This window comes from Melanostigma gelatinosum, assembly GCF_949748355.1.
Source record: "Melanostigma gelatinosum genome assembly, chromosome: 3".
NCBI lineage: Eukaryota > Metazoa > Chordata > Actinopteri > Perciformes > Zoarcidae > Melanostigma > Melanostigma gelatinosum.
The window spans coordinates 15,060,335-15,085,958 of record NC_136636.1 but is presented as its reverse complement, the minus strand read 5'-3'; the positions used below and the strand labels follow the sequence as shown (position 1 = coordinate 15,085,958).

The 25,624-nt window shown below is 40.0% G+C and overlaps 2 protein-coding genes across 2 annotated transcripts; both read right to left on the bottom strand.

Annotated features, from left to right (window-relative positions):
• Positions 1-284: 284 nt before the first annotated feature.
• Positions 285-4,927, bottom strand: il17rc (interleukin 17 receptor C; the record flags this gene model as incomplete). The annotated part of the gene is made up of 11 exons (XM_079266100.1): positions 285-949; positions 1,041-1,079; positions 1,394-1,489; positions 1,608-1,659; positions 1,751-1,804; positions 2,182-2,399; positions 2,514-2,568; positions 2,674-2,730; positions 3,167-3,285; positions 4,219-4,459; positions 4,820-4,927. The coding sequence occupies 11 exons, from the start codon at positions 4,925-4,927 to the stop codon at positions 285-287; spliced, it is 1,704 nt and encodes a 567-aa protein (XP_079122226.1).
• A 4,772-nt stretch (positions 4,928-9,699) lies between these two features.
• On the bottom strand, positions 9,700-23,464 carry LOC306775638 (inter-alpha-trypsin inhibitor heavy chain H3-like; the record flags this gene model as incomplete). Its single annotated transcript, XM_079266099.1, has 20 exons — positions 9,700-9,831; positions 9,943-10,027; positions 10,246-10,394; positions 11,052-11,220; positions 11,390-11,497; positions 16,656-16,673; positions 16,795-16,815; positions 17,143-17,372; positions 18,159-18,280; positions 18,379-18,558; positions 18,687-18,868; positions 19,968-20,078; positions 20,166-20,334; positions 20,523-20,639; positions 20,782-20,910; positions 21,276-21,386; positions 21,487-21,649; positions 21,866-21,970; positions 22,085-22,245; positions 23,393-23,464. The coding sequence occupies 20 exons, from the start codon at positions 23,462-23,464 to the stop codon at positions 9,717-9,719; spliced, it is 2,517 nt and encodes an 838-aa protein (XP_079122225.1). The 3' UTR covers positions 9,700-9,716.
• Between the last annotated feature and the right edge of the window lie 2,160 nt (positions 23,465-25,624).

Below are 25,624 nucleotides of genomic sequence, written 5' to 3'. Positions count from 1 at the left end.
AACACGAACAATCTGTGCAATATAAATACACTGTGCAACACAACAATTATTCTGTCTGTAAAATATTTGAGTTATGTGGATTTTTTACTTTTTTACTTATTTATAATACTTGTGTTTTTATTATGTCTCTTGTTTGCACAATACTGTATGCTGCTGTAATCCTGTAAATGTCCCCGCTGAGGGACAAATAAAGGATTACCTTATGATTACGTCATCCACAATTTGGATGAACTTGTCCTTCATGCACAGAGCAGCAACAATCTTTGGGTGCTTCAAACGCTTTGTCATAAATTCTCCTCAACGTCACCACATTTACCGTAGGATGCCTTCTTCTGGTCTGGTCTCTCTTTAGTCTTTGCTCTCCATCCATCTGAGGCACTCCATTTCCACCCTGTCCATGTCCTTCTACCTGATCCCCTCCCAGTCCTTCCCACAGTGAGCTCAAACAAGAGAGCCTGGGTATGAGAGGGAAGCTGGAACAAGGGCAGCCCTTGAAGAAGCTCTGGTAGACTCCTGTCACTGCTTGGATGGGAGTCAAGTGTCACCAGAAGAAAACGTTCTCCAGCTCTGCCCAGCTGCTTGTCCGCTTGGATGACGCTCAAGGAGGCCGTGAAGACATCAGAGTAAGGGGAACATATCTGAGGGAGGCCCTTGTCGTCCTCCTTTGTCTTGATAACCTCTTTGTTCCGATGGGTCCATTCCTCTGCTCTCTCCAAGGCTTTGCGGGTCAAGACGAGCACAACTCGGCCGCCCCGGCTGTTCAGCTCCAGCAGCTGGGAGTGCAGCCACGGCATAGGCCCCAGAGTGCACTGCTCCTTCCTACTCCACTGGTCCGCAGACACACTGAAGCCCTGGTCACAGAGCTGGGATCCGAGTCCACATACTGACTCCGAAACAAGCTCATCCACATCCGGGGGGCTCAGCAACACCACATGACCCTTTCTGCCAACTTTAAAAAGGAAAAACAAGGGGACAGATGTCTGATAGTTGTTCCATCATGATTTCCTTCATTACAAGTAGTATTACAAGAAAATACTCACGCTTTACAAATCCACCATGACGGCAGCTCCACACCCAGTCTATAAAAATCAGAAAATGAATGAGTAAATGTTAGCAGAAATACACTACAGCGATATTTATAATTTCAGTGACACAAATAATTGAGAAAAGATATGCATCAGTAGTGCTAGTGCAGACTTTATGAACAATTCACAGATCTAGCAAACATGATTTGATGTTTAGGCCAAATGAAATTAGCCTTTTTGGGAATATTTGGGCATATTTCATCATGGGTCGGTTAGAAATTCCAGAGCAGAGAGTCTATGTAGCATCCAGTCTGTTCGTACGTATTCAACACACTAAATGCAAAAAGAAAGAAATGAATAAAACTCACTCTTGATGAAGTCATGAAGGAGATAAAATGCAAGCACAGTCAAGCAAAGCAACAGCATGACGCCGACAACCAGGAGACTCCAGCGCCACCTGCCAGCTGCAAGTAGTACAAAACAAACTCCTGTTTTATAAAAAGCTCAAGAAACAGGTGCTGTATTTCAGCAGAATATGTCCCAACCAGCACCAGTTTGTGTAATATAAACTGTTGGACTCACTGTTTTTAACACAGAATGGACCCAGCTCATCTCCCATTCCCTTGACTTTCACCTGCCCAAATGGATAAACGTTAATGAGTTATTCAGCATCAGCAACTTAAGTAAATATAGGACTCATAGAAGGATGTTTGCAAATACTTTACCATCACACATGGTGAAAACTGAAGTTTGATTTCTTCAAACACCCCTCTTTTCTCCTGACGAGGACACAATTATACATCTTGGTCATTTAAAACGTGTGCTGTGTAGCCAGGCGTCATTCAAACCAACAGAACTTTACTTTAGATTCTAGCAGAGATCCCAAAGTTTCCAATGATTTTTCAAACATGGGGAAATTTGTGTAACATTTTGCAAAAGACTTCTAAAATATTTCATTTAATGGTGCAGCAATAAAAAACATGGATATTTCAGGCAGTGTAAACATGAGGACAAGCGGATACATAATATATAATGTGACCCTGTCAAACAGGCTGGAATATGATGATTCTTCCAAATGTAAAGCACCGTGGAAATAAAAGGGATTGTTTGAAGGCTGAGAATAAGGGGTACACGGTTCAGTATTACTGTTTCTTACCCACTGTCCCTTGCTGTTTTGTCTCCATGTGCCGTTTGCCAGCTGTTGTCTAAAGCCCTTCATCTCCCTGCAGGTGTTTTCTTTGTGGCAGGGCCACACTTCCCCCTCCAGCCTGCAGGGGGCAGACAGGTTCCACCACAGCATTGTGTGGTAGTTGCCCATTTGACCCTCTCTCACAGACACTGACACATTGTGCCATACGTTCTTTTGGAGGAAATCTGGAGTGGACACGTAGGACACATCAGCATACCAAAGGTAAACTGCCAACCCTTCACCCTTCACCCTGTAACCTCAGACAGAACGAAAGTGAACTAAAAGAAGAGATTTCGCACCTGTGTTAATGAAGGGGCAGCTTAGAGAGCGCCTCTGCTCGTCCTCATTCCATACCTAAAACAAACACACACACACACACACGTCATATAGGTCAGCATAGACACAACACTGCTGATGTGGTGGCCATAAGTGATCGTGATGTTTATTAAGTGATGGTACCTGGAGACACATGCAGGGGGTCACAGAATACAGTGGGATGGGCGTCCTGTTCCATCTCTACAAAGAAACATTTAACACATCATGGCTTTAACGAGAGCGACAAACAAGTGGTGGAGAGTGACTGAATGTTTAGTCAGGCGATGTAGGTGCTTAACTTCACTTCATTTTATGCCACTTTAAAATACTACTGAATTTCAGACAGAAAATGCATTCTGTGGATTCGTCTTTTCAAGCAACAATGCAAAACATTCAATGTTCTCTTTGTTGTTCACGATAGTAAACTGAATGTGTTCGGTTTCGGACTGCTGGTTGGACAAATCAAACAATTCTAACATGTCAACTTATGCTTTTGGAAATGTTGATGGACATTTTATACAACTGTAAATCACTGAAATTTGAATGCAACATTTTTTTTTATATTGTTGTATTGCCACTTTCTACTTCAGCAAAGGATTTTCAATACTTAAATTCGGCACTGATATACACCACTGACCTGACATCTTCCATTCTGCTCGTACTGGACACACACAGAGGGGAGGCTTTTATTCCTGCCAGCAAACTGCAGCTCCACCTGATTCAACTCCTGCTTAATTACACAGTTGAGTCTCGTCACTGAAAGGAGGGAAAGGAAAAAACGGTTAATTTCCCCGAAGACAAATACAAAAACAAAACGCCACGAGGAAAGCAAACACACGTATAATGTGGGGATTATTTACCACGACACTGTTCCACACGTTCCTGCTGCTCCTGGGAGCACACTGCAGAGAGATTATACAGTATGTGTCACTACCAGTAGCCAGTTATGAGTTCAACAGGTGCTTTGTAGTTAAAAGACCAAACTTTACCTTCATCTAGAGAAGGAACGACAACTTCTCGACGTAGAGGTGACGGTTTAGAAGAATAAACAGTCACATGACTGCTGAAGGAAACCCCAGCTGGCTTATAGATCACCACGGAAAACTATAGAAGTCACACACACACACACACACACACACACACACACACACACACACACACACACACACACACACACACACACACACAGAGAGTTTATAAGACTGGAGGTGGGCATACACGACATCCTTATTGACATTCCAGACTTTATGTTCCAGCACAGGGAGTTTACAGTACCTTTGCCCGGTGTGTCTGATTAAGAGCGGCATGATTAACCATAAACTGCACCTTCTTGCACGAGGGCATGGCAGACGCTGCACTGTAACACAGTGTCACCGCTGTTGCAACACAGAAAAGGTGGGGCTTCAGTCATGGAAAATTAGGCACGGCACCTAAAACTCACTAACTAAACCCACGCTTAAAGAGCATACCAGTCTTTTTTTCACGTTTGAAGCCATTCACGATGAACAGAGAATACTTCACACATCGTACATTTGCGCGTGTATTGTAGTAGCAGTTGTTTTTTCAAAACACGGCACCAGGTTTTACTGTAACTCATTTACTGGATTCGAATCGATGACATTAAACATTCTAGCCAGTGAACAGTTTGTCACGGGTTAATAAAGGGCTTCATGTAGCCTCAGTTTATACCTTTTGGTTTTCTCACTGTCTCCTCGCTATAAACCTCTTCATCGTGCCCAGAGGGGCCTTCGTCCTCCATGTCGTTATCTGGATTGAAGTTGATCTCTGCGTCTATCACCAGACATAATGCGCACAGCGCCCCGTCCCTGCAGCAGAGCTTGAAACGTGGAGTCAGGTTTTGGACACCCACACCGTTATCCTCTGGTACGGTAAGAGGCATCTCATCCTTTACGGTGCAATCAGAAAGACCCTAAAAGGAGGCAAAATTTAAATTTGGAAAACGAGGAAGACACGTTTAACGTGTGGCATCACATTGTAACTGAATGTTATCTGGATGGTAAATATGTGCTGTTCAGAGGACTGTGTTTTATTGTATTATCTACAGCCAGGCTGGCAGATGGTTTCATCCCTGTGTTGGTTTGAGTTCATGTTTGAGAATAAAACACTTCATCAGAGAAAAGGGAAATTAAAATGTCTGAGCAGGCTGCACCAGAACTAAAAGGAAATGAAAAGTGTGATCTGTCAACAAAGCTGTATGTACTTTACTGCAGCAGAGGAAATATCTGCTTCAGTGTATCCTAGCAGTGCACCCCCCCCCCCCCCCCAGTACCTGCAAGCAAACGACTTCATGGCTGTCATATCCAGAAATCTCCAAGCCACAGGCTGACATGCGTAGAGTGAGTAAAACACACCAAATGGACCATCCAGGGAGAAACATTTTGCCTCCAAAATGATTTGAGTCCTACAGCATTTTACTCCAAACATTTTTCTCCAGGAGCGTCATGACAACCTTGTTAAACAAGTCCAGTGTCTTCTTCCTCGTCACGGCTTTTGGCTGGAGATTCATTTGAGATTATCCTGGCTGAAACTGCACATTGGCAGAGAAGGCAGTGACTCGAGGCAAACTTGCTAGAGCTGTGGTTGATGGGTTTCACCTTTGTTTATGTCCTGGGGAAGAAGAGACATACATTAGTGCAGGTATAGGCAGTTGTTTCTTCACAAGTTTCCTGTGAATGAAAACACGCCTCAACAGTTGTACACAACACATTTTTCTTTTTGATACAAACTGACTCCAACAGTTTTCTGGTGTACAACTAATTTGATGACTCAAGTTCACAAATCACTGGGTAGTTAGTTCCCTTTTCTAAAACACCTTCAAGCCCGAAACAAGCAAACAGTGCTATGACTTAAGATCAGACAGGACTATATTGATGTAACATCAGACATTAAATAAAATGACACAAGTAATCTCATTGAAACCTTATGTAGGTTACTTACCGTGATTAATAATCCACTGTAAGTCAATGTCTCTCCTCACAGCTACACCTTGCCAGTTGCCTGGAAGTGTTGAAATTGAACCACACAGCACGTCACTGTCCTGACTCAGGAGACGTCCCTCCCTCTCCCCCGTGTCCCTCCCTCTCCCCCGTCTATCTCTCTCTCTGATTTACAGCACAGACTAACCATGTCAGAATGCACATAGTCGTGAAACTTCCTGCTCTGAATTACTCATTACAGCATAACAAGCACGACCTACTGTCGATGGGTCAAAGTCCACAACTTTTTTTTCCTTTTTCTTTTTCATCAAAACAAGACTCCGCCTTCAGTGTTATTTTAGATTAGCGTGTTACTGTGAAAGTAGACAACGATTTGTTACTTTGTCCTGTTTAGTGGATATGACAAAGAGCCTTCCTGTGGCTGTTCTTTGTTAACTGTGCCCTGATAAACAGGTTTATCACCTACCCATGAGAATGCATATACCTGGGCCCCGTGCCACGTACGTGTCTAACTGAGTTAGCCGGATACTTTTCAGGATAAGATGACGTAGATCAGGCTTTTCGGAAAGCACTCATTAAAGCACTCATAATGATATGACAGTGTTATTAGTACACCAGCAGATCATTACTGTAGAACATGATGAAGGTGGACTCATGATAAGAATAGAGAGAATCACACACTATTTCTTTTCACTGCTTCAATTGATTGAATGTCTGATTATGAATAATACACATACTGATCCACCCATAAACAGATTCTCACACACACATATTCAAACTGGTTATATATGGTAATCGACACATACATGTATATACACATATATAGTATGATACATGATACATAAGGGCATACAGTACATCAGGCATGTCCAAAGTCCGGCCCGCGGGCCAATCACGGCCCGAGGTCAGATTTTATACGGCCCGCGCCTTCTGTCTTAAAATGCATTATTTATGGCCCGCCAGCACAGTCAAAACGGAATGAATAAATCATACAAATTCAACATGCAATTCCTATTTTTACCTCATGGTGGCAGCACCACTCTGTAACTGTCTGGCTGTTTGAAATTGGCTCTGACCCTTGAACTGTCATGGCTACGGCAAGTAAAAAAAGGAAAGTCGATAATGAGGGCCGCCGCTTCCAGGAGAGGTGGAGATCGCAATATTTTTTTCACCGAAAACCGAAACAACTGTGTCTCCCTAATTTGTCATGAGACTGTTGCCTTGTTTAAGGAATATAATGTAAAGAGACACTACGAGACCAAACGTGCTAATGCTACAACAAGCTATCAGAGAGCGTCCGTGCTAGAAAAGTGAAGCAACTCCAAGATAACTTGGCCACACAGCAGCGGTCCCTTTCACATGAAAACATCATCAAAGTAAGCTGCGGAGTGGCCGTGGTAATTGCTAAACATGACAAACCTTTTACGGAATGTGAGGTTATCAAAGACTGTGTTATGAAAATAGCAGAAAACATTTGCCCCGAGAAGAAGACAGAGTTTGCTAATGTTTGCCTGGCTCGTAACACTGAAGAGCTATCATCAGATACGAAGAGACAACTTGATTTCTTTCGTGAGCCTGTTTCATGTGTGTTGAATTTAAATGTTAGACAACTTTTCATCACCCTCACTAAGTCATATTTAAGATTGTCTTGAGGTGAGAATATTGATCGGTTCCTATGTAATTAGCTTTTAGATGGCTTGTTCTTTGTTATCTGACTTTCAAGATGTGAAAGAAAGGCAGACTAGTTGTTGAGATGTGTTCACACATGAATGCTTACATTTGGTTACATTGCTATTTGCTGTCATTGAAAATAAAATGATAAAATAACAATGTATGTATAGGCTACTTGTATTGTTTAAAATAATGTCAGCAGGGACTGTTGGCCCTTGGGCATTTTCACATTATCAAATTTGGCCCTCTTTGAAAAAAGTTTGGACACCCCTGCAGTACATATATCCTCATATTAATTCGTATCAGTTAGATACTCTTTGGGCTTGTTTTCATCTACTTATTCTGAAAGAGTTGAGATCATTATTGTCGCTGTAGATCTCATTGAATGATGCATTCCATGAAGTCTACTGCCAGCAGGCACATTTAAAGACATATCATCTGATTGGTTGGGGTGATGAGGCATTCAAATTAGCTGATACATTTCCAACACTTATTCATTTAACTCGTCTGTGATATTTTGCGTGCTTCCTGTCTCGCCCTCGCAGCGGTGGCGGTGTTCGATTTTGCCGTGATTATGGTCTTGAAATCCTCATATGCGTTCATGATCATCTCCTGCTCGTCAGCGGAGTAAAAAGCGTCTCTTTCTTTGACTTTATTTGACATTGTACTGTTAGAACATCATGGTTTCGGTGATCGACGCTTCCCCCTTTTGAAGTGGGACGAGCACGCGCAATCATCCTGATCCTGATCGTCTGGTTCGAATTAACGAGACTGTTTGAGAGGATCAGCCTTGCAGGAACCGAGATAGCCTGACATCAATCATCTCGTTCATGTAGGCTGGCTAACAGGACATTTGATCGACTTTGCTGAACCACTTCCGTGGCACGGGGCCCTGAAGACAATCTCATGCAACACAATAACAAACGCCTCCACAGCAGTTTGACTGGTTTGACCCCATAACATTAAACTAAATTCAAAACCCTGGTCTGTTTATTATTCTCCAGAAATGTGTGTTCGTGCACTGGCACGAAACATTTCCATTTTGAATGATTTATATGTTTACTATTTGACTGAAGCATTTCACTCTGCAACATCTAACTGATTGGTGTTTCCAGATTAAGATTCGACCCATCTCCCTTTGATCAAGCTACCTGTAAACAAACATTAAGTGAAGCACCATCTGTATTTGAACCATCTCTGCTGCTTACTTTGAACGTGATCTCACAGAAATATACTTTCAGCAACAAAACAAACGTTAGGTTAAGGCAACAAAACCATCTAGTTAGGTTTAGGAACAACGTCACATACCGGTGTTTAAAACCCAAAGTGTTGTTGAGTTATAGTGAAGACATGTACTTCACTGTAACTCAACAACACTTTGGGTTTTAAACACCGGTCTCCCATCCACCTCCCCTCCCCCCACCATCATTCAATGCTCTTACTGTTTATAGCTCCAACCATTGCATTATCAGGTGGATCATATTTATTCACGTCTTTAATTGTATTAAAGTTAAGTTCTGAATGCAGAAACTTTAATTATTTTTGTCATATTTTTTATATTGTTGAGTTGACAGGAGAGGATTTGATTATTTGCCTACTTTTCCCAAAACTGTGCGATTTGTTATTGTGCATTTCCCTTTATTTCAATTCGATTTTCTTATATTTACTGTATTTACTGTACATTGGCTACATTTGAATATACCTTTTCATACATGGAAAGTCCAACTGTTAACCAGGTAGCTGAAATGACCAGCCCTGCCACATATAATCACATTTTGAAAAATGAATTCAAAGCCCTGTTGTTACTCCTTGACAAATATTATGTAAGCAGTCGAGTGACATTCCTCTGCTTTCACTTTCTGTTTTCACAGTGGACAGACAGGCGTATGCGGGGTTAACTGTATAAGTAAACGGACTCATTTTGAGTCCAAACTGTGACAGTCATTTTTAGGGTTGACTCCACAGATAAAGATGATAATTGAGTCTGTCTTCAACAGCTCTGTGCGATCATGAGTGTGTAAATAAAATATACATTCATTCAATGTTAAACACAGCTTATACGCGGATATGTGAGTTCTAGTGCACAAAGGTCAAATACTCCAGGCGGGGCACTCTAGCGCTCGCCTGAACAAAGTGGAAAGTACTAGAACTCTGAAGGATAGCCTTTGCCCCAGTTAAATGTCACATAGTCTTACAGAGAACTAGATTCAACTGCAAGCTCCGTCTTAGAGATAAAGACGGAGCTTGTTTTCTCCTCAACAAGTGGAGGGCTGTTGTGCTGCAGGACAAATGCCGCAATTACTGGATCAGCTCTTTTCTCTTAATCTCTCAATAATTGAATACTTAAATTTGAAGAATTATTCCAAACAAATTAAGCAGGACTGACAAACCCTTTAGGTAAATGAATTAAGTTCATACAAGACAACCAAAGATCTGGGAAATAGTTTATTGGTTCATGTTAGTAACTGGTGACAGTCTTTTCCCATGATGACTTAGTTTGTGTTATATTCATTTCTATTTCAAATAAAATCTCCCCAAGTCATTCAACATGGTTCCCAGTTAAAGTTGTGTGATGATGAAATCATCCAGGTGGCTCTGCAGGGCAGACTCAGCAGACATGAGCCAGCAGTCATGTGTGGGCGGAGAGACGATACTGTAGTCAGCAGCACTGGCCCTACAAAAGAAACACGAATATGTTTTATCTTGTTTTGTCTTTGCACATTAGAGCAATTAACATTTAAAGCACTCTCAAACTGATTTCTCTTTTACACCAGCTAAAATGTACCTGGTAACGTCGATCTCCTGGTCTTTGATCTTAAGTCTTGTTGGGGGACTTTGTTGCACCTCCTCATAAACTGCTGGCTTTAGAGCTGGACGCACAGAGGACAAACAATAAAGCAATGACACCGAAGAGCATGCACTTAAAGAGACACTGCACAAAATATTTGTCTCTTTGAATACATTTTTTTCTATTAAAACCACCACAGCTGCTTTTCAATTTAAACTTAATTTTAATTGTCAGATTCACACATTCAATGTATTGACTTGATATCAAATCATGAAAAACAAATGCAGCCTTGTCACCCACCTAAAATCCCAGAAACGTTGTTGTCCAATGGTCGCTGTCTCAAAACCGGCCAGAGGAATTCTTCTCCATTCTGCTCATGAATTACGATGATCATGCGTGTGTCCCCAGCTGCAACGTCTATTTCCTTGTCCCGTCTAATCACTGTCAAACTAGAAAAATATACACCTTGTGTTAATTATCTGATGGCGTCTTTTTAAAGGCCCTGCACACTCGCACAGGTCATTTTACTTTTCTGGGCTGATTTCAACACACTCCTGAGAAAGAGCTCATACCAGAATACTTAAAATCCCTGGTGTGGGTGGCCTTTCATGTAAGCTTCAATTGTAGATACAAATTAACATTTGTTTCTAACAGTGAATTAGTGACACATTAAAACTCATGAATACCACCAGTGAAGTGGGGTGTTTGGGGCTGCTCTTGCACTTTTTGCTCTCAGTGCTCTCTTTGTTAAGACATGCATTCATGGGAAGCACTCGTTTTGAAGAAAAAGTTTTTTTCATTTTAGGAATTATGCTGACTTGCTTTCTTGCAGAGAGGCAAATGAGAATGTTGATACCACTCTCATGTATGCGCAGTAAATATTAAGCTGCGGCCGGTTACCTTAGCTTAGCACAAAGATTGGAAACGGAGCGATGGGGTTAGATTAACAGCTAACCAAGGAAATACGCATACCAGTATCTCTAAAGCTCAATTTGCATCCCTATTGTTCAATCTGTACAAAAACCTTGGTGTAAAAACAACAACGCGCTGTTTGATGCGATGTGCCTAACTATTTCTTGGTCAGCACCATTACAATGCAAAGTCACCTTCCAGCTGTGATGGGATCCGGTCCGAGTTGGCGTGTCAGTATCTGTCCCTCTCGTACAGTGATTTCTTTGGTGTCGATCTCAACATGCAGGTCATTTTTCAAGTGGATGACAATCCTTCTGAAGCCTCCATTCTCTACTGAATCAAGCTCACCGTTCACAGACAGCTCTGATACAAAAGAGAACAAATGCAACTTGTCACCACATCTATACACAGTACAAGAACACACATCCTTCACTGAAGTAAAAGTACCAGAACAACAATGTAAAGGAAATACTCAGTTACAAGTAAAAGTCTTTTGGAAAATAGTAATGGCACAAAGAGGAGTATTACTGACCCCTGTTGGGATGATGAAGTAGTTTAAGGCGAACATCTCCAGTGACATCAAAGCACAGTGGAAGAGACAGATTCTCAGTTTTTAGCAAAAATCTGTGAGAAAGAGGAACTAGAGAGAAACATAGAGTCACACAGCAGTACACACCGCTGTCAGATTATCTTAGTTTACTATTTACGCTTACAGACAAGAACATCCTATCGGTAAAGTGCACCCTCTTCCACAGCACAACAAATGACTTGTATAAACTATAACATGAATTATTAGATACTCTACCATCAGTTGCAATGGGTGACACAATAGAGGGACGCATTGCGCTGGGTTCGTAATCTGGGATAGCTCCTAAATCCCAATCATCTGGAAATACATTTACACAAAACAAGTTGTGTAGATTAATATCACAAATCTTTTGAGGATTTTTGCATTACTTGACACCCACATTCTGACATCCAACCTCAGCTTCAAAACAAACCACGAAATAAAAACGTTATTCTAATGCCCACCAGTCAAAGTAAATCCAAATGAAACATGTTATGTGTGTTGTTTTTTTCAAATTCACCTACAAGTAATTTTACCAAAAGAATTTGGTGGAAAGTTTAGGCTAAGGGGCAGAGAAGAACTGACTTTCATACATTGAATGTGTTGTAATTCTGTTATCCTGTTCTACACATGACATCTATTGCACTTCTGTCCGTCATGGGAGAGGGATCCCATAGGTCTCTTCCTCTTTTTCGCCCGTTAATTGGAGATAAAACTTAGCTGAATTTCAGGAGCAGGACCACACCTCAGCCACTCGCCCACTTCCGGCCACACTCCTATAACTACCTACCCACTCTAAGCCTCGGCACACTCGCGTTTTCTGCACCCCACCCTCCCTCCCTCTCGTTAATGGTTATCTCCCCCATAGTCATCATGCTCCTATCCCATGGAGATCAGGGGTTCTGCAAGGCCCGGGAGCCGCAGTGGATCCTCGGCTAAGCCTCTCCCAAACCGCATCAGGCCAAATCTCCATTAACCATTCCTCACACTCCAAACAACCGACGAAGGCTCGCTCCGGCCGAGGTGGGGGCCTAAGCTAGTGAAAGGTTATTTTTGGGGGAGTTTTTCCGGTTCCGATGTGAGGGTTCCGGGACAAGAGGATGTCAAATGTGTACATATTTTAAAGCCCTCTGAGCCAAATTTGTGATTTTGGGCTATACAAAAATAAATTGAATTCAATTGAACTTAAATTCAGATCCAATAGCAGCATCAGGTGGTTATTTATGAAGTAGTTTACATTTTGACATGTAATGGAAGCAAACATCTTTTGTTGGTACAAATTCAACATCTTCCAACAATTCATTGTCTTTCACTATGTGTGTTGGATGCAAATACAATAGAATCAGATGGATTTATAGTGTTATGCAGCCTTGGATGCTTTTTATAGATGAACATGGTTGGTTGGTATCATGACAACAAAATTAGATGGATGGATCAAAACTGTCACCGAAAATAAGTTTACCTGCAGCTCTCACGCTATCAACTCGGGGGCGGGAGACTTTTGTTACAACTGGAAAATGAACAGTGAAATAAAAAATGAAACATCTGTTGTCATCTTGCATTTACATTTTCTGTATAAATACAGATTTTGCAACTTTTGTTGATTTTGTTGCAACTATAGCTCGTAATTTGTTTAGGAAGGCACAGAGGAATTCGTTTCTATATCATAGATAACACAAGTTACAGAAGTTTTTATAGTATAGAGGAGCTTTGCATTCATCACTAAAACTATTCCAATGTTACAAGACCTTTATTTTGTAATTTAGTATAAACTATTAGATAAGAGCCACTCTCTTGATGCTACTGCTAAGAGGAACTAAATATTTTGCTCATTAGATCATCATTGCACCTAAAATAAATGCAGATGTAGAATAAACGTTGCCTTAGATTCCACAAACTCGGGTGTCCCTCAGGAAATATGAACAAATCTCTATATACAGTAAAATATGTACACCAGTGTAGTATTAAAACAGTGCACATGTACCTGGATCACGAGCAAGACCAGATCCTAAATGGAAAAAGATGATAGCATGAAATGATGATACAGTTATGATTCGTCAATTGTCTTGCAACCTGCCCCACCTTCAGTTTTTCTGTTCAGTTCTTTTCTTGTATAATTAAAGCAAAGCATTGTACAGCAGGTGGTTATTTATGAAGTAGTTTACATTTTGACTCATAAAACATGTAATGGAAGCAAACATCTTTTGTTAGTGCAAATGTAACATCTTCCAACAATTCATTGTCTTTCACTATGTGTGTTGGATGCAAATACAATAGAATCAGATGGATTTATAGTGTTATGCAGCCTTGGATGCTTTTTATAGATGAACATGGTTGGTTGGTATCATGACAACAAAATTAGATGGATGGATCAAAACTGTCAAATAAGTTTACCTGCACCAACACGGCTGGACAACACTCCTGGTGTATAAGTACCTGTGAAATAAATAAATGCAACATCTGTTATTATCTTGCATTTACATTTTCTGTATAAATACAGATTTTGCAACTTTTGTTGATTTTGTTGCAACTATAGCTCGTAATTTGTTTAGGAAGGCACAGAGGAATTCGTTTCTATATCATAGATAACACAAGTTACAGAAGTTTTTATAGTATAGAGGAGCTTTGCATTCATCACTAAAACTATTCCAACATTACAAGACCTTTATTTTGTAATTTAGTATAAACTATTAGATAAGAGCCACTCTCTTGATGCTACTGCTAAGAGGAACTAAATATTTTGCTCATTAGATCATCATTGCACCTAAAATAAATGCAGATGTAGAATAAACGTTGCCTTAGATTCCACAAACTCGGGTGTCCCTCAGGAAATATGAACAAATCTCTATATACAGTAAAATATGTACACTAGTGTAGTATTAAAACAGTGCACATGTACCTGGATCACGAGCAAGACCAGATCCTAAAAGGAAAAAGATGATAGCATGAAATGATGATACAGTTATGATTCGTCAATTATCTTGCAACCTGCCCCACCGTCAGTTTTTCTGTTCAGTTCTTTTCTTGTATAATTAAAGCAAAGCATTGTACAGCAGGTGGTTATTTATGAAGTAGTTTACATTTTGACTCATAAAACATGTAATGGAAGCAAACATCTTTTGTTGGTACAAATTTAACATCTTCCAACAATTCATTGTCTTTCACTATGTGTGTTGGATGCAAATACAATAGAATCAGATGGATTTATAGTGTTATGCAGCCTTGGATGCTTTTTATAGATGAACATGGTTGGTTGGTATCATGACAACAAAATTAGATGGATGGATCAAAACTGTCACAGAAAATAAGTTTACCTGCACCAACACGGCTGAAGAACACTCCTTGTGTATAAGTACCTGTGAAATAAATAAATAAATAAATGAATGCAACATCTGTTATTATCTTGCATGTACATTTTCTGTATAAATACAGATTTTGCAACTTTTGTTGATTTTGTTGCAACTATAGCTCGTAATTTGTTTAGGAAGGCACAGAGGAATTCGTTTCTATAGATAACACAAGTTACTGAAGTTTATTATTGTATAGAGGAGCTTTGCATTCATCACTAAAACTATTCCAACATTACAAGACCTTTATTTTGTAATTTAGTATAAACTATTAGATAAGAGCCACCCTCTTGATGCTACTGCTAAGAGGAACTAAATATTTTGCTCATTAGATCATCATTGCACCTAAAATAAATGCAGATGTAGAATAAACGTTGCCTTAGATTCCACAAACCCGGGTGTCCCTCAGGAAATATGAACAAATCTCTATATACAGTAAAATATGTACACCAGTGTAGTATTAAAACAGTGCACATGTACCTGGATCAGGAATACTAAAAGGAAAAAGATTATAGCATGAAATTATGATACAGTTCTGCTTTGTCAATTATCTTGCAACCTGCCCCACCTTCAGTTTTTCTGTTCAGTTCTTTTCTTGCACAATTAAAGCAAAGCATTGTACAGCGAAGAATGCAAGGATTTACTCATGAGAAATGTTTTCTATATGCTATAGTGATTCTCAACTGGTGGGTCGCAACCCAAAAGTGGGTCGCGGACCCGTTTTCAGTGGTCATACCGCCCAGCACTTCTTGCCTGAAAAAAAGAAATCAAAAAAATCCTGTGCTTTATTTTGAAGGGGATTGTTTATGCAGCGGAGTGCCGTCTATTTACATTCCTTAATAATATGGCGTTAATGCCTTGTAATGCTAATATCAGCAGGCAATAAACTGAAAACTATACCTCTGTCAAATGACACTATAAGTAGGCGAATTGAAGACATGTCGGATGACATCAAACAACAGACCACAGCTCGAATTGAGGCAAGTGGTCATTTTGCATTTCAAATAGTCGAGTCTACAGACGTAACAAACAAAGCAGTTTTACTTGTTTACATGAAACATGTGTGGGACGGGGACTCACAGGAACAATTTATCTGCACAAGAGAGCTCCCTACTGCTACGACTGCAGAGGACATTTTCAGCTCAGGTTCAAACTGCACCAGCTTTACATTGAATACATTTGTCCAACCATTTGATGGTGGGCCAGACCAGTTGAGAACCACTCCTTCAGGCTATTTAGAGGATGTTTTTGTACATTTATTTGATATAGTTCATTCATAAAATGTTTTAGACGTATATTGATATTTGGCTGTGCATCAATTGGTTGTGTTACAATTTTGCAAAGATGCAACATCTGTTTCTCAAATGTTTGCCTGTGATTAAGTATTTCTGATGCATATTTGCTGCGCAAAAGTGTATAAAATAGATTATATTATTACATGTTACGTCAGAACGATGCAGATGTGTATCTATGTCTTACCTGGTACACCGCGTGCTGTAAAAAAAGAAGATAACATGAATCAACGTTAAGAATTGAGACTAAAATAATTGATTGACTATCGATTTTCCGTTTTTCGAAGAGTGGTACCCCAAGTTGGATTCATCTCAGGTTAAAGCATTTCGAAATGCTTTTATAGTTTCCGACACTGTCACAAAGACAACCGGGTCGCTTTTTGTTTTCCTCGGAGCCTACTACAAGTGACAACTTTAGCAACTTATTCAGACCATCAGGGAAAAAGGAAGAAACCTATTGAAATATTTAACATCATGGGGTCTCTCCCAGTGAGCAGGCAGCCTCTCCCTCACTGCAACCGACACAACCACCAAGCTTCATGCAGAAGCGTATCTGTCGTGTCAGGTTGGTGCAGATGTGTTGTGTCTTACCTGGTATACCATGATGTCCTGTGAAAAAGAAAAAAGATGATAACTTCAAATTACGATAGTTGTTCATTTACTTTGGCTATATATACAGTACAGTACATTATGTGATTAATTCATCAACAGTGTATCTTTCATGTCTTACCTGGCATAGAGGAAAACCCTCCTGTTAAAAAGAGCGAGATGATGACAAAAATTAACATTAATTCATAAATAACTTTAAAATAATTATGCTGTTCACAAATTAGCTTGTATTGATGCAACATTATATGTCATTATTGTAAATTTATCAACTGTATTTCCAGTTCAACACACACTTAAAATTTGATTTATATCTTTTTAAGTGCCACCTACAAGCTGTAGTCAAGGAATCTGTAGTTCTTTTATAAATGCAACAACATTGTGATTACACCACCTGTCGTCAAATCAAATCATACAGATGTGTCACCTGTGTTTGTTTTGTGTTTGTTTCGTCCCCGTTTCCCTTGCTTACGAGTCATGGAGGTTATCCGTTGAGTGTTAAACATCGGTTGGCGACCCATTGTAGAATGTCTCCTTCCCTCTGTCGCTTCACCTTCCTTGGGTTTATGGAGCACATCTGTGTTCTCCCCCTGAGGCTTGGTGACCACCATTGATGTGAGTGGAGTTACAAAGCTGTACTTCAGTGACAGCTCAAAGGCCTCTTTCTTCGCGTTCTCCTTCTCAGGTCCAGATAACACCAGCCTGTGTCACAAATTGTGTATATGTTTTAAACATGACAGTTGACTTGACAAGAAAGTAAGATGAAGTTACTTAACAGCTAAGATTAACTTATATTGTCTACTGTTATTATTGTTGTAACCTCAGTTGCTGTCTCTAGGCTTTCCTTACAATTAATGTATGCACACACACCCATACACACACATATCACTTTTCACTTTGTCGACAAATTAGAGCTGAAATAATTGTTAACGCTAATTTTAGCATTAACGTTTAACTTAAACTTATAGCTATTTATGGCTGATAAATTATGCAAGGGACAGTCATCATTTCTGCTCAGTCCACGGCCGTCAACTTACTTAAATTGAAGACCTGTTGTTTCAAAAAATGATAGTTTACAACGAATTTTGAGTATAAATCTTCCACCTTTACAAATGTAAACCGCATCGTGTCCTGCAAAGGCGTAACAGTAACTAAAGGGCGTAGCAAACGCTCAGTTGCTTGATAGAAATTAATCGTCAACAATTTTGATAATTGATTAAATTAAGTCACAACGAAATGGCTAAACGAAATGGCTAAACATTCTCTGGTAAACGCTTCTCAAATGTGATGGTTTGCTGTTTTACAGTCAAAACAAGCAATATAAAGACGTCACCTTGACGTCACAAACTACCTTTGTGGTAGTTCCCGCTGCGTGTAGGACACATTTTGCCATGATGACACACACACAGACTCATCAGGTGAAAACAATATAAGCCTCACGCTGTTGCGGCTGGTAAGAAAGAGAAAAGGTGTCGACATCACACTCACTCTTTCTCCAGAAGCTGTTTGACCGTGAGGTAGGCCCAAACCCTCTGGATGTGGCTGTCAGACACTGGTCCATTGGACTCCACGGTAGCATTTGTGTCAGAAAACCTCACCCTTTTGTTGCTCTGTCATAGTCCAAATACATTTTTATGTCATAAATCATGTTATATTTATGGACACACAAGGCTTTTACAAGATATTACAGCTGATGTGCAATCCTTACTGAAATGGCGACAACTTGTGGAGTGAAGGTTTCAATGTCGTTGTCGGTGATCTGACCGGCCACCACAATCTCAGAGCCATTATAATATTGGCTGAAGTTAGTCTGAGTTAGATTGGTCCCACCATTATAGATCATGATCACATCTGTCAACAGAGGAGTGGCCACCTCTTCATAGAAACCCTATTGACATACGGACACTGTATAACTGTTTATCTCTCCACAGCCAACCATGATTCATTTTATCGATGAAAATGTAACAAATCACATAGTAAACAGTATTTATAATGGGATCAAGTGATTTCAAATACCTTCAGTTGTAAGTCAGCATCCGAGTCTTCATAAATCCGCCGTGCTACACCATTGCTCTGCAGCGACATCTTCTCAAGGAACTCAAAATTGACATCAAAACCAAAACCAAGGCAGTAGAGTGGGAATTTGTCTGCGATAGCCCCTCTGACATTTGACTGTATGACTTCCAGATTTGTCACCCCTGCAAAGACACAAGTTTTCAAGCAAGGGGAAGAGAAGGGAATGCTTCTGTAAATTATTAATAATAATAATTTGATTGTCAACGTTATGAATGAAACTTCAACCTTCTTGGGACAGCCCTACTCCGTCATTATTTTCTTTTGATTACCGTCAGCTGAGCACCTCGTCTTGTTCGGCCTTGAAGCATTGTCCTTTTTTCTTTTTCTCCCTCTCAAATATGTGTCCCTTCTGTAAAGCTTCAGGCTATCTGTCTGAGAACACCGTTTCCATTGTGAAATCAGATTTGTTTACTGTTCTTCCCTGAAATACACTCTGACGTCACAACATCAGTTGTGTCACCCACCTGTCATGCTTGGTCCCACACATTGATAATAATGTAGGGTTGAAGCCACATTGAAGCCAAGTTAACATTAACTATCTCACATACTATCTGAACCATCCATGGTATACCAATGAAATGTACCAGCTTCCAAATTAAGATTTTTAGCCAGTTATGTTATGCATGTAAAAAAATAAATTTGCGAGCAGGCAAATACATTAGCGAAGGTTAGCTTGCTACATAACATTATATTAGTTTGGGACCTCGCTCAGTGTCTTCTTCTGCCTCTTAAGCCTACGGTTCCACAGACATGAGCTGATGCGAAATGGAATACTCTCCTCACTGAAAACAGACTCTCAAAGATCCTCGAGGTTCTCAATTTCCTTGGCCACGTCTGTGTAGTTAGAAGATGTTGGATGGCCACGAACAGTCGAAAACTTGCTGCACAGAACCCCATGAAGGGCCGTGTCGTCACTCACGATCCTCACTGACGCGTCAAGCATAAATCACATTTTAATTGCAAACCATTTCTGACATCTGTTTCCTTCTTTTGGTCGTCTATAAGATGAACTATTTGGGTCTCATTTTTTGTTGTCACATCCCACTGGACAGCATATAGAAGGCATGTGCAAGTTTGAGAGTGGGCTTGAACCTGGAACCCAAAAGGGCTGCGGCCAACAGGGAAATAACATTTGACGCGGTTCTGATGTTAGCTGTAAGACGTGTCCTGCCGTTAGGGTCTAAAAGTCTTTGTGTGTGTGTGTGTGTGTTTCATTGTAACCTGAGGTAGGGTCTCCATCGGTGAGAAGTATAAGCATCGACGCTGAACCTTCTCTTGGATGTGCATTCAGCATACGTGCTCCTTCCAACACTGCTTTGTTAATATCAGTGGCTGAAATTAAAATGAAAACGTGTCATTACCACCATCCTGCTGTCCAATGTTCCCAACCCTCCATAAAATATTTATTTAAAACCTCACATCCTCTTTCGACAATTTCTCGTGAAAATTTCTTGGCACTCTCCAAATTTTCCACGTTGGCCTGAACAAGTTCTCGTTTCCAGTGGAAAATGCTGCTATCAAAAGTGATAAGACCAAAGTGGTCGTCCTCTGCCAGGTCACTCAAGATGTGGATCAATGCTTTCCGGGTCTGGGCAAAAACATCGTTCACACATTAGAGCTTTTACACAAATAAGAAACCATGCAATGCTATTTGATTAACGCGTGTTTGTTTATTACTTTAATAAACATTATAGACTTCATTAACTGACAAGGAGTAAAAGCCTCCAGTGCTACAGTGGAAATCTGTCACAAACTCACGCTCACACAATACTATACCTGTTGCATTTTTCTGCCGTGCATTGAGCCACTTTGATCAATAACGAAGACAACATTTTTTGGTATGCTGGCAAGATTACATGGAGCGAAGTGATGAACGAAGAACCGATCTGATTTCTTGGGGGACAGAAAGTTAGATTGGTTAGAAAAGAGTGTTGAAAAGACAGGAAGATAAAGTAGCTGAAGTATGGTATTTTGTAACAATGCTAATAGACAATTCAAAGTTTGCAGTCTTCCAGGAAATGCACTCTTTCTTTACCTTGATGTCTCCCAGTGAGCAGTTCCTGTTGACATCATAAACAATAACCAGATCTCCATTCATACCCTGCTCTCCACAGCTGTCACACGTTTTCTGTTGGTCCTCTGTCGGGTAGAAATACACCCACGCCTGGAAAAAAGGATGAATCAGGCTCGATAGACGTTTGAACGGGTTTATTGATCAAAAAGATGAGCCTCTGCCTTTGATTCAATTTGGTTAGATACAACTTTATCGTGTCTGCACAGCGTTGGGCACTAGTGATGCAGTGTGGCATCAAACCAGAAAGTGATAACTGTTTGGAAAGTGCATATAAAAATCCAGTATATAAATATGAATGAATGATACTAAGAGACGTGCACAAGGATGAGCAATAAGACAGAATGTTGTATGTCCAGTGGCATTGTGGTATCATTAGGATATAGTTAAACAATTAAATATGGGTCGGAATAAGACAAAAATTGAGTTCCAGAATTTGTAATCACTGCATGCTGTACCTGTTTGTCCACATGTGTTTTGGTGATAGCATTAGCCAGCGCTTTGGTGCTTAGTCCTCCCTTAACCTCGATGAAATTGATGCCTGCTTTCTCATTAATGTACACATCGACCTGGCATTAAGAATGAAATGAAATAGTTAGAAGCTCAGACCATGGGAGATGTTTCTACCCCGTCATTGTGTTCCTGAATAGATACCAACAGGAGACACACCTTGAAGTCTTTGACAGGCTGCATGGGTCGAGCGTGGATCTGCAGCTCGTACTTGCCAAGCCTGCGTTTCAGCAGCTCCTCATATGTGAGTTCAAAGGTGACCTTTTTGTGAGCAGCCACGGTCACAGAGGTCTTGAATTCCTCCAGGGTCCTTCCTACAGAACTGCACCAGACACGATAATCATTTCTTTAAAGCAGTGGTTCCCCCTTCTTATGATCTTAGTGTGGGTGTGAGATGTGAGTTAAAATTAAGAGTGAGTTTCTTCTACTTATTCTTCTCTTTTATCCTGAAGGACACACAATACTTTTTTTTACAAAGTCAAATATTAAAACAACCTCTACAAGACCTGGCAATAAAAAAATCCATTGATCCATGTACCTGACAAGCCCAGCAGTTTCGCCACGGGACACAGCTTCAGTGTACTGCTGCTGAGCTTTCTCTTTGCCCTTCACAACACCATCGTAGACTTGGCCATCTATAAACCTGAAGAAAGACCGAGGAGAAGTCTGTGTTCATGTGAAGATGTGAAGACATGGTTTTTTTTTAATGTATAATGAAATGAAAATTCTTGTAAATATAATTTTTTGCTTCACACACATTCTGAATTTACTGATGAAGGCGTTCTTAGGAATCCGGACTTGAAATTGTATTTCCTTTGACTCGTCCATACGATTGGCCACGCGGCTTGTGATGACAGTGGTTGCATAACGACTGGTCACTGTTGAGTTGATGTGAAAGCTGTAGATATCCCAGTCATCCTGAACAAACACAGGAGGAGGCGCATTTCACAATGAAATAAATAGCTCCGTTTATTTTGCAGGCTGACGACTAGCTGACCAAAGATCAGATAATGGGGAAGTGTTGGTGGGGGGCATCAGTGGAATCTCATTGGTCTGATTGCAGAAACACCCCCTTCTTGTTATTTATCCAGTGTTTTGCATTGGTGGAATTTAACTAAGTACATTTACTCAATACTTCACTAAAGTTAAAATTAAAGGTATTTTACTTGAGTATTCCCATTTTTGAGCTTTACTGTTGACTGTTACTGTATACTGTTGACTTTAAACTTCTACTCCACTACATCTCAGAGGGAAATATGATACATTTGTCTCTACATTTGTCTTACTTGACTGAGAGTTTTCAAATACTTTCTGTCCAGTGAAAACCATTTTGCTCAAATTTAGTTGATTTTGAATTTGAATGTTTGTGATGAACTGAAGGATGTGGTGTTCCTTTATGGTTTGAGAAAAGTCTCATACGAACTTGATAACCACCTTCGATCAGCTGGAAAGTGCATCGTCATAAGGCTGAAAACAGGGCTGTTTTTCTGACTCATGAAAAGTTCCTAAACATGTGTGGTTCTCACAGGACAGCAATGCTACAAACATATGATGATCATATAGAATATGATGCATTACTGTAGGCTAACTAGTATATAAAGTATTTAACATTAGCACATCCTTGAACATCTACAGTAGAAACATAGACATTCAGCAATAATATTAATCCAAAAAGATATAATGGTGAAACACAGACGGATGATTTTACTTCAGAATGAGTACTTTTGATACTTAAAGCTCATTTTGCTGATAATATTGACATACGTTTACTAAAGGTTTTGAATTCAGGACTTTTTTGTAGTAAAGTATTTTCACAGTGTGGTTTTAGTACATTTACTGAAGTTAAGTACCTGAATACTTCCTCCACCACTGGTGCTTTGATTTCACATGGCACACTCCCAATACTCCTTAACATTCACCAGGTCTTAACCATGAAATGTAATGACTGAATTGTTTACTTACAATCGTTCTCTATAGTGTTTCCGTAACCTAACCTAAATAGATATATTTCATAAATTCAGTTTCCTTACAGTGGCTTACTCTTTGTCTGATTTTGTGGCCTTACCTTGTTTGGTAGTGTGGTGGCCAAAGCCAGCAGCAGCCCAAAAAGGGTGATTTGCACCACAGCTCTCTCCATGATGGCTCCCACCAGAGTGCAACACAGGCAGCTAAAACTGTCTTTTAAACTCAAACAGACAAGGACAACATCACTGTGTACATACTCTTGTTTTTAAAAGGGCAAACTCCTCTTTCTGTGTCCGCTGTTTCAACAACTGAGCCACTTGCACACCCACACAAAAATACATATTACCACCCACTTTCCTCCTCTGCATACTGCCAGGAATCCCACACAGAGCTATCAGAAAAAGTCAGGACTAAAAAAAGCTGAACATGATCAGAAATTTACTGTTGACATTGAGGGTCTAGCCTGCCTACTTTGCCGGGGGAACACTGAAACTTTTCATGCAAACAGACAAAGTGAATGAAACAAGTATGTGACTGATATTGTATGGTGTCAAGCAAAAATGTATTTATTATTTCTATCTTCAAGTATGTACAGCTTTTGTGAAATGTACCGATCTGAGGAGGTCAGGAATTGGCAGGGAAAACAGGTGCTACAGCAGGCAAAAGGAACCGTACACCTTGCTTTCATTGCAAGCATGAAAGAGATCAAATGCAGGATTCACCGTGTAAAGCACAACGAAAATAGCTGCATCGGAGATGTTCTCAGGAAAAAGAAAAACAGTCTATATTTCATCATGGAAGAAATTTTGCATTTATAACAAAATATTCTGGTTGAATCAAAATATTGTCACACTGTGCTAACATGGAAGGTTTTTGAAGCGGCACTCCACCAATTGTATACATGAAGTCCAGTTTACTTATTATTACTTACACTGTTGTATAATGTGGTTCTGAAAATTAGAAAAATAATGAAGAGGTCAAAGATGATATTGAGCTGCATTATGTGAAATTTAGGTTCCAGCATTTCTGGAGCTTGACCCATACTGGGTCTGGATCATTACACCCAACATACTTCTTCACTGCATGGATTTTTTTTGCCACTACTTTGTTTTACCAGGATGCATCATCATATTGGTGCATTCAACAAACTATTTATTAAGAGGATAATCTGCTAAGTAAAGTTCCACAAGAGAAGTAAGTGTTGAAAGTGTAGTCTTTGAGGCAGCACTATTGAAATAACTGATAGCGTGATAGCGTAATATTTGTTGGAGATCTTTGAATTAAGTCAGCCATAGTACATACAATTAACTGTATGAGCCAGATGATCTTGTGAGGCCAGCATTGAATAAACATCATTTAGAAAACCTATGCATTATACAAATAACATGTCAAACAGGCTTCTCGATAATTCACATTCTTCATGTGCCATCAACATTTATCAAACAGCCAGTTCTCTCGTAAAAACCACAAAGGCAACCATATGTTAAGCTACAGACTGCATTAGCAGAGGTCTGGTATGACCATGATTCTGACTCATATGTCGGGTCCTTCGGCCCTCCTGGTCGTATCGTCTTAATGCCAATTTATCTTAACAACATTCTTCCTGAAACTCACCACTCCAACCTGTGCACACACAGAATATCAATGTATTCATGCAGGCGGTGGTGCAGGTAGCAGAGCAATCCCACCGGAAAAGGACTCCAGTGAACAAGATTTTGTTTTACAATCTGTGATATTTCATTAACTGCAACATAACCAGATTATAGGGTTTGGTTGTGTTTGGTTGCTCAAGTAAATATGTGTCAATCAACATTCATTATTCAAATCACATAATTTACCTTTGTAGGTGAAAGCATATATATATATATATATATAGAATATCTAGTCTGCTTGGAATCTAAATGCTTTTCTTCATAAAACTGAAACTGCAATTCAAGGCACTCTCACAGGTGTTTTTTCACCTGAAGACAGAATTCAAGTTCATTCAAATCCCTTAAGGATATTGTAAGCGCTTGTGCTGGAAGCATTTCTTCGATGACGAATGAAACCTATCCTTGGACTGAGAGAGCAGAGTAAAGCGGCTGGTCCTAGTGACCAGGATGTCAAGTGTTCACAGTGACGGCATGATGGTGGCTAATAAGGTGTCGCGTTAAGACACCTATCTGCAGCACCGACCAATGGATTATCTAATGTTACCTGTACAAACACTGGAGCTATGTACAGACAAACAGGGATTAATATATATACACGCGGCAACGTACCATGAATGAACACTACATTATGAACATTCAATGAGTGGAATGGTACATTTCTAAGCAATAACAAAAAACTG